Source organism: Gorilla gorilla, chromosome 15 (genome assembly GCF_029281585.2).
Source record: "Gorilla gorilla gorilla isolate KB3781 chromosome 15, NHGRI_mGorGor1-v2.1_pri, whole genome shotgun sequence".
Lineage (NCBI taxonomy): Eukaryota > Metazoa > Chordata > Mammalia > Primates > Hominidae > Gorilla > Gorilla gorilla.
The window spans coordinates 117,836,221-117,851,722 of NC_073239.2; the positions used below are offsets into that span (position 1 = coordinate 117,836,221).

General features: G+C 52.4%; 1 protein-coding gene and 5 non-coding genes across 6 annotated transcripts; 5 read left to right on the plus strand and 1 right to left on the minus strand.

The window, feature by feature from the left end:
* Positions 1-3,324: 3,324 nt before the first annotated feature.
* On the minus strand, positions 3,325-9,792 carry RTL1 (retrotransposon Gag like 1). The gene has a single exon (XM_004055703.5). It carries the CDS (start codon positions 8,373-8,375, stop codon positions 4,296-4,298), a length of 4,080 nt encoding a protein of 1,359 aa, XP_004055751.2. The 5' UTR covers positions 8,376-9,792; the 3' UTR covers positions 3,325-4,295.
* Positions 4,631-4,741, plus strand: MIR431 (microRNA mir-431). The gene has a single exon (NR_106397.1). It is a non-coding gene; the product is annotated as a microRNA mir-431 (primary transcript).
* On the plus strand, positions 5,463-5,571 carry MIR433 (microRNA mir-433). The gene has a single exon (NR_106326.1). It is a non-coding gene; the product is annotated as a microRNA mir-433 (primary transcript).
* Positions 6,549-6,659, plus strand: MIR127 (microRNA mir-127). The gene has a single exon (NR_106307.1). It is a non-coding gene; the product is annotated as a microRNA mir-127 (primary transcript).
* MIR432 (microRNA mir-432) lies at positions 8,063-8,172 on the plus strand. The gene has a single exon (NR_106330.1). It is a non-coding gene; the product is annotated as a microRNA mir-432 (primary transcript).
* MIR136 (microRNA mir-136) lies at positions 8,289-8,370 on the plus strand. Its single transcript, NR_106217.1, has one exon. It is a non-coding gene; the product is annotated as a microRNA mir-136 (primary transcript).
* Positions 9,793-15,502: the final 5,710 nt, after the last annotated feature.

The following is a 15,502-nucleotide window of genomic DNA, read 5'->3' on the forward strand; positions in this document are numbered from 1 at the left end:
CGCGCCAGGCTGGGCTGTCTGCTGTTCAGAGGAGTTTTCATCTTTTTTTGTGGTGGCCATGATGTCATAACCCAGCATGACATTTAACATTAACCTTCCTTTTTCTTTCCCCAGGAGAAAAGAAGGTTTGTATTGTTTTTCTTTTAAATTTTTTATTTCCATAGGTTTTGGGGAACAGGTGGTGTTTGGTTACATGAGTAAGTTCCTTAGTGGTGATTTGTGAGATCTTCGTGCACCCATCACCTGAGCAGTACACACTGAACCCAATTTGTACTTTTACCCCTCACCCCCTCCCACCCTTTCCCCGGAGTCCCCAGAGTCCATTGTATCACTTTATCAGTAGTTCTCCTCTGGGCCTGGGGGCTGCCGCTCTTCTCTGTAAACTAAACCTGCTGTGGCTGGATGGGGCAGGGGAGCCAAGGAGGCGAGGTCCTCGCTGTCTGCTGGTGTGGGGGGCCGTGGCCACTCTAGCACTGGGAGCCTCCTAGTCAATATGTGTGTGTGTGTGTGAACTGTGGATAAATACGCTCACCTTAGCGTGTGTCTGGATTCCCTCACTGTAGGGCACGGGTGATTATTGCTGGTAAATTCTCTGTTTGGCCTTACCCTGCAAGGTAGTCCTGTTCGTCCCTCCACCTTTTTTTTTTTTTTTTTTTTGAGACGGAGTTTCACTCTTGTTGCACAGGTTGGAGTGCAGTGGCGCGATCTCAGCTCTTCGCAACCTCCGCCTCCCAGGTTCAAAGGATTCTCTGCCTCAGCCTCCCGAGTAGCTGGGATTATAGGCATGCACCACCACACCCAGATAATTTTTTGTTATTTAGTAGAGACGGGGTTTCTCCATGTTGGTCAGGCTGGTCTCGAGCTCCTGATCACAGGTGATCCATCCGCCTCGGCCTCCCAAAGTGTTGGGATTACAGGCGTGAGCCACTGCACCCGGCCTTGCCCCTCCACCTTTGATGGCCAGGAGGAAAGGATGGCGGTCCTCGACGGTCCTGGCTGCAGGGACATGGGGACTGCCAATCCACCCCACATTTACCCAGGGAGCCCTTACCAAGCAGGGACAGAGGTTTGCCATGAAAATCCAGCCTCTGGGACCCCCCAGGGGTGGCCTTCTGGAGACCTGATCTAGGGACCCTCCATTATGACCCCAGGCTCTATCCCAAGGTAGTTTACTTCAAGGGACTTGGGAGCCCCAAGAAGAATGTCATCTGGGAACAGAGGGGGTTTTAGGAGCCAGCGGCCCTTGGGGACTGGGTCTGGTTATTCTGGAAATGACCCTCCCTCTCACTACATCCCCCATTTGATGATGGGAAAACAGGCTGGAAGTTGGACAGCCACTACCTGAGGTCACACAGCAAGTCAAAGTTGGGGCCTTCTGGGGCCAGGTCACTAAAGGGGATCTGCACCTCTTGCAGCTGAGCCCCTGGCCTTAACCCATGGCAGCCTGTCTTGGGCTGCCATCAGAGGCAGAGTGCTAGGTGAACGGACAGACAGACATGGTGCCCTTGAGCTCCTGGAGCTGCTGTGGTGTTGGTTGTTGTGGGGGTCATTGCTGGGCCTTGTGACTGGAGGCAGAGTGGGTGAAGTGGCCCAGGTGAGAGGACAAAGATCAGCCACCAGGAAGGGGCCTCCATCCTGGCTCTGTCCTCAGCTCCTCTGCAGCCGGTTCTGGGCCTTGATTTCCCCAAGTTTACCTTGGGAAATTGACATGAGAAGTCTGTGGATGGGACTGGGAGCTCTGAGTGCCAGCTGTGCCCAGCAGTTTATTCCTAACTCTGAATCCTCACAGCAGCCTTGGTGGGTTGGAGTGACAGATGAGGAAACTGAGGCTGGGAGAGGCCTTCCTGCAGCCAGCCAGTGGAGGGAGAGAGAAGCCCAGAGGTGTAGCCCCTGCCTTTGAACCTGGAGATCCTGACCATGATCTCCTGGTGCTGCTATCAGGGGTAGATTCTTCAGACAGGTGGATGGTGGGTGAAGGCCAGGCGCCCCTGGGGACTTGTGAGGGCATCGTGAGCCCTGTGTGGGGCTGGGCAGTGCAGGGAAGGAAGGAGGCTGAGCTTGCAGTGCCAGCCTTGGGCTCCCGTGGGGTGTGTCCTTGGTCAGGGGCTCCCCACTGTGTGCCCAGTGGTCCTGGTCCACGATGGGTAGGAGCAGGAGGCAGAGCCACACTGTCTGGAGGCTGTCATGCTCCCGTGCCTCCCCTCGAGGACACAGTAGGGTCTCTTCCACGTGGGAGCTGAGAACTCTGGAGCCAGGTGGAAATGGCTTTCCTAGGGGATGGGGCGGCTCCAACTCAGGCTAGTCAGGCCCCTGCGGGGCCCCTGAGCTTTGAGCCTGAGATCTGTGGGGTGGTCTCACAGTGTGTCTTCAGGAGCAGGTTCCTCAGCAGGGCAGAGAGGGCAGAGCTGGTGTGTCCTGGCATGGGGGCCCGTGTGCACAGAGATCCAGTGTTTTTGCCCTCCTAGATGAAGTTCAAGGTCATGCTGAGAGAGGCCCACGGCTCCTTCCCCTCTGTGTCCTCACAGAGCTCTCACCTGTGGAAGGGTGCAGTGGGGCGGGGGTGCTCTGGGAGGTTGGAGGCCACTCCTGGATAGGTGTGACCCATGGCCAGGAAGAGGGGTCAGCGTGTCCTGGACTGTGGAGGGGGAACTCAGAGTGGGTGAGTGCCACCTGCCCTACCTCCCCAACTCCCTGTGGGACCCCTGGCAGCCCCCTACCCAGGGCAGTGCACCCTCACCCTCACAACAGCCATTTTGCCACTTTGGGGACAGCATGACCCTCTGAAATGGGACTCAGGACTTTTCCTCTCGGGGTGGGGGTTAGGGACTGCTTGAGACCAGGGCTTGTGGACCCTGCAGTGTGGGGCTCAGACCGCACCTCGTTTCTCACATGGCGAGGAGGCCAAGGCCAGAGGTGGGATCTGGGTTTTGGGGCTCCCTTTTCTGGAACCCTTAGGAGAGGCAGCCCCCACTCCCCCGCCTCCCACTGCCCTGAGGCACCTCTTCTGCCCTCTCTTTGACATGAGCCTGTGGGGGGTGCACGTCCCTGGTGGCCTCAGTGGGGGTGGGTGCCTTCTCATGGCAGAAAGAAGTGCCCAGAGTCTTGGTGGGGACGCCTTCAGGAAGGTTGGGGGAGGCCTGCTGCCCATGTGCCAGGCCCCCAGGGGCTGTTTCAGGGCAGAGCGTTTCCTGCCCCCACCCTTCCTGCCCAGTCCACTTGCCCCCTCCTCCACCCCACCTACTCCCTCCCTCCTCCCATGCGTGTCCCCTCCCCCGCCTATCCTCCCACCACCTCCACTTTTAGAACAAACCCCAAAGTCAGACAGTCTTTTAGTTTGCTTTATTTGAGGAGTGCAAAAAGATTGGGGGGTGAGAAAGCTCAGGGGGTGGGGAAAGGTCTACTCCCCGTGCAAAGCGGTGGTGTGGCCAGAGCCTCTCTGTGACTCGGCATGGTCCCCCGGGTGTCTGTGTGCCTTCTGGGACTCCATCCCTGTATGAAGGGCCCCTGCACCCCTGCACTGTCCAGTGTTCAGTGTTGGGAGGGAAAGGCGCCCCAAGGCATGCAGGGGCCCTCTTTGCTGTGCAAGTCTGGTAAGTGGCACTGGTACGTCCGGATGCCCCAAAGAGCGGCTTTGTCCAGGTAAGTCCAGAGCTCAGGGCCAGAGGAAGGCGGGGTCAAAAAAGCTGAAGCAGAAGTGGTGGGGGTGGGGGTGGGTTTGCTTGCAGGGTGTGATGGGGGTGAGGGAGGCACCACATCATCAGATGTCGGGAGGTTGGGGGATGGGGGTTTTGGGGGGCGGGGGCGGGAGCTCCGGGGAGCAGGAGCACCGGCAGTGGAGGTAGAAGAAGTCAGTGGAGCACCCGAGGTCAGTGTCCCAGGGCGGCACAGGGTGGCCATCGCCAGGCCGGGTGGGGGGCCCCGGCATCTGCTTGCTTGGCTGCGCCTGCTGTGCCTGCTTCTTCATCTGGCCACGCGTCATGGGGTCACTTCCTGCTCGCCACTGCTGTCTCCCTCATGGATGTCACTCCCGGGCATGGGCTTGGGACCTGGAGAACGGAGAACTCGTAGCCCAGGGCTGGCGCTGGGTCTCTGAGGACTGGGTAGTCCGTTAGCACAGGTGGCGTTGCTGGTTGATGAGTTGAAGAAGTTGTTGCCCTTCACAAGTGGGTTCCTCTTGGGTCAGGAGTGGCAGGAAGGGAAGCGAAGCAGGCTGAGGCGCGGGGAGGCCAGGGGACGTCGGGAGGTGTTGGGGTGAGAAATAGAGGGGACTCTTTGCTGGAGACGGGGAGGCGTCTTCAGTCGAGGTCAGCATCTTCGTCCTCATCAGGCAGCTCTTCTAGCCTTGCCTGCTCCCTGGGCTGGCTCTCCCAGGCGGGGATGGGCAGGGCCCGCCTGTAGATCAGGGTCAGGAACTGGCTCAGGGCCCTGGCTGCCTGCTCCCGGCTGAGCAGGTGCAGCTGGCCATCCGCACTGCGGATGTGGAGCAGGCGGCTACCAAGGAATTCCAGGACCTGGGGATCCATCAGGTGGTGTGGGCGGGGTGGGTGGGTGGCTGCTGTGTGGCTGGGTGAGGCCTCCTGCACGTCGTTGTCCTGCTTGTCCTGCGAGGTGTCTTGCAGGCCGTCATGCAGGCCACACTGACGGTAACGTTGCAGGTCGTCTTGCAGGGCTTCTCGCAAGACGACATCCTCATCACCAACGACGTGCAGCTCCAGGTAGCGGTTCTGACGCAGGGCAGGGAGGTGGCCCTCCTGGGGGGTGACTCTGACACCGAAGAACTCACACAGCGTCAGCCAGAAGCCAGGGGTGAACTGCAGGCCTCGGTGGGCCTGGGAGTGCAGAGCATTTCGCTGCCAGCGGCCAGGGCCCAGGAACAGCTCAGCCAGCTCCTGGGCTGGGATGGTGTTTGCGCCTACGAGAGCGGGCATCTGGGTGAGCAGCTGGGTGATGGCTGTCGTGATGCTGCTGCCTGCGATGAGGGACGAATCCAGGATGAGTCGTAGGGAGCGCTGGGGCTGGGGCCGAGCCACCTGCATGGCGGGTGCCGGCCGCAGCGAGAGGCACTGCCTCACGCGCAGTAGCACGAGGATGGCTGCCAGGGCTAGGGTGTTCTTCCAGTACAGGAGGCCTCGGAAGAAATGCAGAATGACGGCCCTGATCTGGGCCATGCTGAAGTGGGCGAGGAAGCTGTTGAGGATCTGGTCGATGGGTATCATGGCCAGCAGCTCTTGCCGTAGGGTCTGTTCATTGGACTCATCCTGTTCTTCATTCTCTTCTTCCCCGGATTCCGTCGATGGATCCCTGGGGAATCCCCTTGAGGCCAGCAGCAGGGTTTGCCTGGCGGCAGTGTTCCTCTGGAAGGCTCTCCTCCACCGGAGGTTTCTCACAGGTGGCAGAGCTCGGCCGCCATCTTGTTCTGGCAGCTCCATGACGTCAAAGTTGAAGTGGGAGAAGAAGAAGACCCAATGCCCGGGGAGAAGTACGGTGAGCCTGTCATTATTCAGAGAGGCTAGATCCTCTGTGTTGAGAAGGATCATGATGGGCTCCTCGGTGTTCTCCAGGTAGCGGCACCACACCGTGAAGGCAGCCCGTATTGGAAGAATCTTCATCTCCACTTGAGAGTACTCAACCTCGATAGGGGAGATGTTGCGGGAGTAGAAAGCGCAGCAGGCTCTCTTGCCGGTTTGGTCGTCGATTTGGATCAGGGAGGCGTGCAGGGCCGTGCCGGTGACGCCGGTTTCCAAGTAGAATGGGTTCTGGGGCTTGGGGTGGTGGAGGAGAGGCGCCTTGCGGAAAGCCCTCTTCAGGCACTCGAAGGCCTCCTGCTCCTCGACTCCCCAGTAGAACTGGTAGGAGCTCAGCAGCTGCCGCACCAGGGGCTCTGCGATGACGCTGAAGCGCTCCACGAAGTGGCGGTAGGGGAAGACGAATTCGATGAAGTTTCGCAGAGATAGCTTGGAGCCAGGGGTAGGGTACCCTGTTATGATGGTCATGACGTTCTTGTTCAGTTTCACCCCTTTGGGGGTGACGACGAAGCCCAGGAATTCCACGGTTTGGCGGTGGAACTGGCTCTTGTCCAGGGAGCAGTAGACGTTGTGATGGCGGAAGCGGACCAGGACTTGGCGGACGTGGTGGAGGTGCTCCTCCTGACTCATTGAGTAGATCAGGACTTCCTGGCCATAAGAAAGCACAAAGAACCCTAGCATGTCCTTTAGGATGAAGTGAATCACGTTCTGAGGTATGATAGGGTCTGGGGAGAGCGCGAACGGCTGGTAGCTCTTCATCTCTTCAAGCTCCAAACCAAACGCTGCTTTCCACACATCTTCGGTGCGGTGCCCGTTCACGCTTTCCTCCACAATGGTCCCACGCAGCTCCAGTTTTGTGAACCACTCGGCTCCGTGTAACTGGTCAAACAGTTCCGGAATCATCTGTATGTAGTCCTGTCTGTTGGTCAGCATGTCCTGCAGGTCCCAGTATTCCTCCTGTAGCCTGGCTCTTTCTTGCATCCCGGCACCCACAGGTTCCCAAGGCGCGGTGGAGGGACACTCGTAAAAGGTCTCGCTGTGATCACTGTCTCCAGCCTGCTGAAGCTCAGAGGGCTCTGATTCAGAAAGATCATCGGATCCGTCTGAGCTTGGCTGGTCGGAAGTCTCATCATCTGCTTCCTTCGGGTTAAACACGTCGGCCAGGTCTGAGTATGGGTGCGGCAGTCCGGGTAGCAGGCTCATGCCGTGCCTCTCCAGGGCAATGCATGGCGGGGGCGGGCGGAAGCAGTTCTTCAGGCAGTAGGGAGAGTGGAAGGTGCAGCGGCCTTTGATCCAGTCGACTTCGGGGGCGTGGACTCGGAGCCAGCGGATGCCTAGGACCACAGAGAAGTTCGGTGAAGGTACGATGTCAAATTCGATGGACTCCTGGTGGTTCTGGTGGATACACACCAGGGGCTCCGTGTAGAGCCAGACAGGCTCGTTGCCAATCAGCGAGCCGTCCACGGATTGGACCGGCTGTGGGTACGGCTTCTCGTAGAGCTCGACGTAGTGCTCTTGGGCGAACTTCTCATCCATGAAGTTGCCGTCAGCTCCCGAATCCACCAGGGCCTGGACCGCGACGCTGTGGTAGGGGTTCACTCTCACCATGAGCAGCAGGAAGAGGTGGGCGCGATTGATGTCCGGATGGACTTCGCTGGGCAACCAGCTGCTGACCATCCACCTCTCTGGAGCAGGTGAGTCGATCCAGGTCAGGTTCCGGGGGCGGGCCTCGGGGGGCAGCCTGAGCATAGCTCTTCTCTCTGCCAGCTTCTCTTCTATTTGCAGGATGAGCACAATCAGACTGTCTAGGGAATCCGGCTGAGGGACCCGGAATAGATAGTGCCTGATCTCCTCGTTGAGCCCCTGGCACAAGTGGGCCTGCAGGACTTCATCTGGCCAGCCCAAGATGGGTACCAGGCTCTGGAACTCATCGATGTACTCAGTGGCAGAGCGGCCGCCCTGCCTGATGGTGAACATGGCCTCTTCTGCCACACGCAGTGCCTGGCGGTACTCAAACACCTCCGACATGGCCTCCAGGAAGGCTGGGAAGTCTCCGATCAGGGGGCTGTTTTCCTGCAGTAGAGCTTTGGCCCATTCTAATGCCAAGCCGGACAGGTGACTGATGACATAGCCAACTCTCAGACGGTCGTTATAGAACATTCTTGGGTAGCTCTGTAAGGTCAGTTGGCAGAGTACGATGAACTCGTGGAATTCTCTGCGATCGCCAGAGAAGTGCTTTGGGGCGGGCAGTTGGCCTGCATTGATCCCTTTGATCAAGATCTCTTCTGCTACTCTCTGTTGCTCTTTGAGGTCTTGCATTCGGAAGTACAGCGAGATGATGGACCTCACCATGGCCATAAGTTCTGCGGTTGAGTGCTCGGTCTGGTTTTGCTCTTCTTGAGGAGTCTCCTCCCTTCCCGATTCCTTCAGGTCAGTGTGAGCCTCTTGTTCTTCTCGGGCTCCCGATGGGTTGACTGATGCTTCTTTCATCCTATCAGATGCTCCACTGAGTGGATCCCCCCTTGCCTGGTGTGAACCGTTGCATGACTCCTCCAGGTCTTGGAGTAGGTCATTGGGTGGATCCTCTATTTCCTTACGTGGGCCACTGGATGGCTCCTCCATGTCTTGGAGTAGATCAGTGCGCAGCTCTTCCATTTCCTGGAGTGGGCCACTGGGGGGCTCCTTCTTTTCCTGGGCTGGGCCGCTGGCTGGCCCTGCCTCTCCCCGCACTCCACTGCCCGATGTCGCCTCGGTGGTGTTGGATGAGCCCTCGGAGGACTCCATTTGTTTTGATGATGGATTCTTATGCTCCATCATCGTCTCAAATGAGTCTTCAGAGGGTTCTATCATTTCGTCGGATGGAAAGGAGTGTATTCTGAAGATTGGTAAGGTTGTGATGGCGTCCAGTCAGTAGCTGGGACTGTGGAGATCAGAACCTGGTGGTGGAAGGGGAGTGTGGGGGGTAAAGGCGGTAGTTTAGGATCTTGTGAAGTGGCAGTATCGGGGTCTCAAGGACAAATCAGATGCCCAACTAATCAGAGCAGAGAGAAATGGGGGAAAGCCTTCTTGTATCGAGCCAGCCTCCTTGGCTGGTCACTTGGGGTGCCCCCAGGGAGGGAAGATCTGTCAACCCCTGACCTGTCTCCCAGGCTTATTCAGTCTGCCTGTCCTGTCCATTTCCTCCATAGATGTGAGAAATTCACAGCCCATAAATTCTGTGGCTGGGAGCAGCCACCGTGGCAGGCGGGTACCTGGCAGGGTGCACAGGCTGCTCCATTTCCCCCTGGCACATGCACCTGGTCAATCCTCTTTTCCTGCTTTGGTCACCTGAGAATCACAGAGGTCACATCTCAGCACCATCCAAAGCCACCCCTGGCAGGCTCAGGGCTCTGGAGCAAGCCCAGCCGCCTTGGTTGTGGAGCGGGAATCTCTAGCAAAGATGCCTACTGTTTCACCAGTGCAGTGGAAGAGGAGAAAATGGGCACTTGGCCACTGTCCCGTCAGTTGGGTCAGCAGCCCAAAATAGTTCTTATTTCCTTCCCCATGTTCAAAATAGAAATTTCAGGGGGTGTGTACAGGTCTGGGTTCTTATTTTTTTTTTCCATAAAGTTTATAACACACCTACTATGTGCTGGATAACTGCATATTTGTTAGTTGATTCCAACTCAGACTTTTGGCCAATTTCTCTTTCTCGATTTGGTCTCCTTCCAATGCTATGTTCTCCCGAGCTCTGAGCTGTTGAGGAGATCTTCAAATAATCTCCTTCTCTTCCTACAATCTCCACTCTCCCAGGACTGCCCTCTTTGTGAGGCTTCTGGAACTTCACACATCTGGCCTCAATTTCACCAGTGCAAGCATGTCTGCACGCCTCTCCAATCTTATCCTCCCAGGTCCCCTTCTTAACGCCAGTGGGTCTGGTCTCCTCTTTCTAGCAAATATCTTTTTCTCTCTGTTGCTGGTTGAGCCCTCCCAACAGACATGTATCTGGCAGAGTTGGGACATTGAGTGTGGGGGTTGGGGGGAACATGTGACATCTTTGGAATCTGATGGTCCCAGAGTGGATTTTTGGAAATCTAGTGTTGGGTGGTTTTAGTGGGCTGAGACAGAATTGAAAGGGAGTGTCTTGGTTGGGGTTATTTGCACATTTCTTCTCTGCTGGGGCAGAGCAAATTAAGCTTTGATTATCTGATAGATCAGCTGTAAAGTTACTGCTTTTTATAAATTTAACACCTTTTGTTACTTCTGAGTTTTCTTCCAAGCCACTGGACCCATCAGTAAAAAAAAAAAAAAAAAAAAAAAAAAAAATGCGTTCCCCCGTATGTGAAACTCATTGGCTAAAATCCAAGCCTTCCAACAGGATACAAAATTCAGATCTGCTGTTTCTCAAAATTAAGTACACCCTTGTTAGCATGACACTTAAATTTGTTCATGCAGTCTCTCTGATTAAAGCCTTCCACTGTTTATTTACTGTCTGCAATATTAAATCCAAACCTTCTAGCGTAAACATATCTGACATGTAAACTCACCAAAACTATTCTCTGGTTAAAATGTAAGGGCCTTAATATAATATAAAATTCTTATTTTGTCATTCCTCAAGTTAGAGATCACATTTTTTTAAAGCACAGTATACAAATTAGCATGGTATAAGAATTATAAGAATCATCATCATCATCATCATGTACATAGCACATTGCATAAATTAACTCATTTCCTCTCCATAAAAGTCCTGAGATATGCATTATTACTGTAAAATTCCAAACCTCTAATATACAAAATTTAACTAAGTAATTCATCTGCAGACTTATCTATCAGGAATAAAAATCTCAGCATGTCTCTCACTTAAAACTCTTTATTGGTGAAAATTTAAATTTCTTAGCAAGACGATTTAAAAACTAGATTATGCACCCTCTTAATATGAAGTCTACACTCCTTAACATATTTACAAATTCGACCATGTGAATGATTAAATCCTTCAATGTTCCTGCCTTCAGCTCAAAATCTAATATCCTCGGCATGTTAGAAAAATCTTAATACTTCTTAACATCAAAGTCTAAACTGTTAGCAAGATGAATAAAGGTCATCTCATAATTTCTCTATTTAACACATATAAAAATTCATTTTTATTGCCTGTAAAGTTTCAACCACTTAGCATAAAATAAAAATTTTCACCGTGTAATTTACTTGCCAACTGATTAATACGAACCCCCAAATCTCATCAGGTCACTCCTAAAACCCTTTATTGGCTTAATTCTAAACCTCTTCGCATGATATAAAATTCTGACCATGTCATTCCTCAAAATAAAAAGGTCACACTCCCTTGCAAGATACACGAATTTGCTCTTATAACTTCTGCTTAAAGCTTTATTCTATCTCTTAATTACCTATGAGATAAGGTCTAATTATTTTTAGCATAGAACAATACATTTTACTATAAAATCTCTCTGACTACTCTACCCAAGACAAAATTTCTGCCATGTTACTGCCTTAAAAATCTCTTAATGGGCCAGGCACGGTGGCTCACAGCTGTAATCCCAGCACTTTGGGAGGCCAAGGCAGGTGGAACACTTGAGGTCAAGGGTTCTAGGTCAGCCTGGCCAACATGGTGAAATCCTGTTTCTACTAAAAATACAAAAGTTAGCCGGGAGTAGTGGCTCATGCCTGTAATCCTAGCTACTTGGAGGCTGAGGCGGGAGAATCGCTTGAACCTGGGAGGTTGCAGTGAGCCGAGATTGCGCCGCTGCACTCCAGCCTGGGCAACAGAGGGAGATTCCCTCTCAAAAAAAAACAAGACTCTTAATGGCTGAAGTCCAAATTCCTTAGCATGGCATAAAAATGTAATTCTGTCATCCCTCAAAATAGTGTCCAAACTTCTTAGCATGCTATGTAAATTTAATCATATAACTTCTTTTTATAAAAACATGCTTTGTCTATAAATGACCCGTCTCCTCAGCATGGAGCCCAGCCTGGGTGCCCTTGTGCCCAGGGGATGCCTCTGCTCATGAGTGGTCTGATGCTTATTCATTATCTGGTTCAGCAAATCCAGATACCTTAACTTAAAATATGTTTACAATCCAATTTCTCTGGAGACAAAACCCTCATCAATTTACTTCTTAAAATGCTTTACTGGCTGACATCCGAACGCCTCTGCATGAGATTTCAACAATGAGCTCAATGAGCTCATCCCCCACCCCTTCCAAACACAGCACTTGAATGCCTTCAACTCTCTTGTAAAATCACATCTCCTTAGCATGTGAGCAAAATCTGATCATATCATCTTTATCATAGAGATCCTGTCTTATAGCTGTGCCAAAATGCACTTGTTTGAGCATGTAACTTCTCAACTTAAAACTTCTCGAGGTTTCTTCATTGCCTGTAACATAAAGTCCCAACTACTTAACACAAAATGCGACATTTTACCATGTAATTTCTCTCAGGATGATCTATTAAAAAACCCCAAATCTCATCCTGTTCCTGCTTTAAGCCCTTTATTGGCTTAAATCCAAAGTTATTAACATGATATAAAAATTTGATCATGTCATCCCTTAAAGTAAAATTCACACTTCCTAGGACAATATATAAAATTTGATCTTATAACTCCTTTTTTAAAATCTTACATTGTCTCTTAGTTGTAAATGGAAGAAAAGTCAAAATTCTTAGCATAAAATGTGAATTTTATTTTGTAATTCACTGCATACTATTTATCAAACGCAAAAAACTCACCAGGCCACTCTGTTAGAAAGTTTTATTGGCTAAATCAAATTCCTTGGCGTATGCAACAGTCTAATCATGTTGGAGCCTCAAAATAAATTCCAAATTTCTTTTCATATTCGCAATATTGATCATTTAACTCCTCTGATTAAAATCTTTCAACTTCGGTGTCAACATTAATCACACCTCCTAGGCAAGCTCTGCAGGTTGAAATTGGCACTCCCCCAAGATAGAAATTCAAAATGTTTGCGCATGATTGTTAAATTGGTGGCCGTTACTTTTACAATTTCCAGTGTTTCCTTGTTGCTTGTAATGTGAATCCCAAAGCCGTTACCCATAAAATATATTTTATCATGTTTTTCTGCATACTTATCTCCCACAAGCAAGAATCTCATCATGACATTTCTTAAAACCCTTTGGCAAAAATCCAAACTCCTTAGCATGATATAAAACTTTGATCCTGTCATCCCTCAAAACAAAGTCCGGATTTCTTCCCAGGAAACTCAAATTATGAAACTCTTGCTTAAAATCTCAACGTGTTTTCATCACTACAAAAAGCCTCACCATTTTAGCAAGGCACCCACTTTTAATCATGGCACTCCCAGCTTCAAACCTGTCAAATTTCATGTCCTCAACATAAAATCTAAATGCCTGAGCATGAAATGAAAATTGGACCAATTATTTCTTACATTGAAAATCTTTGGATTGCTCTTCTCTACTTAAACTATAAAGCTGAAGTTCTTTTCCCATGAAACTAGAACTTTTCACCACCTACAGTTTCCAGCTTCCATTTCCTGTTCCTCATGCTTTCTCTGAAAAGACTGAGTTTCCCATTCTCCGGCCTCCAAATGCATTTCGATTTTATTGTCCCCAAATGTTTCTTTTCTTTTTTTTGTTTAACCATGTCCCTCTGCCCATAATTCATTAATTCATACAGCAGCATGTCCTGATTCTTTTTCTGGGCCAGGCACGGTGCTCGATCCCCAATGGAGGGAAATGGAGGCAGACCCACCTTGCAGGTCATCACCAGGAAGGAGATGAGACTCATGTCCTGGAGACGAATACCCCACTGGAGGTGAGTGAGGGGCCTTGGAAGCAGGGCCAGGGGGTTCCCTCCACACCTGCTGAGCATCTGCCTCTCTGGGAGGGCTTTGGGCGTTGTTGGGGCCTGTCGGGCCTCCAAATTCTGGCTTTAGATGGGCACTCTGGGATTCCCATCTGGCTTCACCTGCCTACCAGCTGGCCTGCCATAGCCTGGGCCCTGCCTCTTCTCTGCGCTCTGCAGAAATCATATTCTCACTCCTTCAAATGTGGCTCAATACATGTTGTTCTCAAATCTCATGACAGTTTCTTTAAGAAATATCTACTGATTTGAAAATTCCCGCCTTATTTGAAAAAAAAAGAAGCCCAGAATTTAATGCTCCTGGTTTGGGGTCACAACTGCCTTTGAGGTCTTCGAGTGGGACCCTCTTCCCCCCAACACTCAGAGACAGACGCCCCAGCCTCACCACCTTCAGTGCCCAGAGCCTCGGTCGGGTCAGCTCCTTGCTTGCCTCTGAGCCAGTGGCCCATTGGGTCAGGGCTGCCAACGTGTGTCTATGAAGGGTTGGGTGTGGGGGGGCCATGGGGGGGACAAATCCCTCAGCAAATACCTCTCTCTGTCAGCTCGCCTGTACAGTAAAGGAAATCTGATTTTAAAAATAGAGCTTGGAAGAGGAGATGAGAGGATATTTAGGAGCAGAGTTGAGCCTGGGGCGGGGGGCCGGGGTGGAGGAATTAGGGGAGAGGTGAGGACAGGGGAGGAGGGTGGGAGGCTGGGGGACTGAGGAGGAAGGTGAAGCTGGTGAGGAGTGGGGAGGCTGTGAGGATGGAAAGGGGAGTAGGGGAGAGGTGGGTTCTCTGGAATGCTGGCCATGCCCCCTCTCCTGGCCTCCAGAAACTAGCCCAGTCACACCTGGGGCCCCTGGCTCTCTGGGCTGCCAGGATGGGTGTCAGGTGAAGATCCCTGTCCATCTTGGCCTCCTTGTAGGTGGTGCTCAGAGCTCCTTGGGTTTGAGGGACATAGCTACTGGGTCTTAGGAGTGAAGTGGCCTCAAAATGAATACCCCCAGCAGCTCCCTCTGCTGCCTGGCCTGCTGTGGCCTCCTGTGGATGGAAGGCACAGTGTCACAGTGAGGGTGGACATGCAGGGACCCTGGGAGGGTTTGTTATTATTTATTGATTATTATTATTATTTATTTTGTTGAACTCATGTCAAGGTTAAGATGTGTCCATGGCAGCTTAAGGCTTGGAAGCCTTCCTGGTTTCCCTGGTATGAACAAGTGTCAAGGATGGCTCACTTGATGGGACTTGGTGAGGAGGCTGGTGAGATTCCTGGGGGCTTCCTGAGGGCCTCATAAGGAGTTTGGGTTGGGTCCTGGGGATCCCAGTGGACTGTGGAGTCTGCAGGGGCTGCTGGCCTGGCATAGCTTATGTTGGAGTCCCTCCCCCCGGGACCCTTCAGTCTTGCACACCGCTGACTTGTGGCTAAAGATGACTTGAGCCTTACAGGGTGGGAGGCCGTTGGCATCTCGGCCCGGGGCAGCCCAGTCTCGGACATTCCCTCTCTTCTCCTATGGTCTAGACCGAGGTCCTTGAATGCCAGGCCCCATGGGCCTTGGACTTCATCCTAGTGATGGGGAAACTGAGTCTTTGGAAGGAGGAACAGGGAGTTACAGTAGAACTATGCTGTCCCCAGGGCATGTCTAAATCCCAAACCACCCAGCAGGGTGGGGGTCTTCTGTAGAGGGACCCCCAGCCCCTCACCTTGCTAAGCCACTGAGGTGACAGGGAGTGCCTGGGCCCAGCAGCGCTGCTGCTGCTGTGTCCCTGCCCCCTCTATGCTTGACTGGCAGCTCCAGGGGGCAGCTGTATCACTCTGCCCAGAATAACCCTGGGAAGGGGCGTGTGCCGCCTGCGGGAGGGGCTGTGCGAGGGGTCACGGGTGAGCTTGTCCTTCTTGTCTTGCCCAAATCAGCGGGGCCAATCAGCTGCTCCTGAGGCTGATCTTGCCTTTCAAGGCAAGTGGGCAGGGGCAGGCCTGCACCAGCCTCCTAGCCTAGATGGGCACTGACTGTCAACATGACCTTCCTCTCCCAGGTCCTCAGTTTCCCCATGTCTGCAGGGAGGGTTTGGGTAGTGGTCTTCTCACTGTGCTCCTGTAGCTCTGGGGTTCCTGAGAGGTGCCTGCGGGGGGCCCTGGGAAACAGTAATGAGAGGAGGTGGCTGGC

What these genes read in the sequence shown, in the direction of transcription:
- RTL1 (XM_004055703.5), bottom strand. Translation starts at nt 8,375, where the DNA reads ATGATAGAACCCTCTGAAGACTCATTTGAGACGATGATGGAGCATAAG.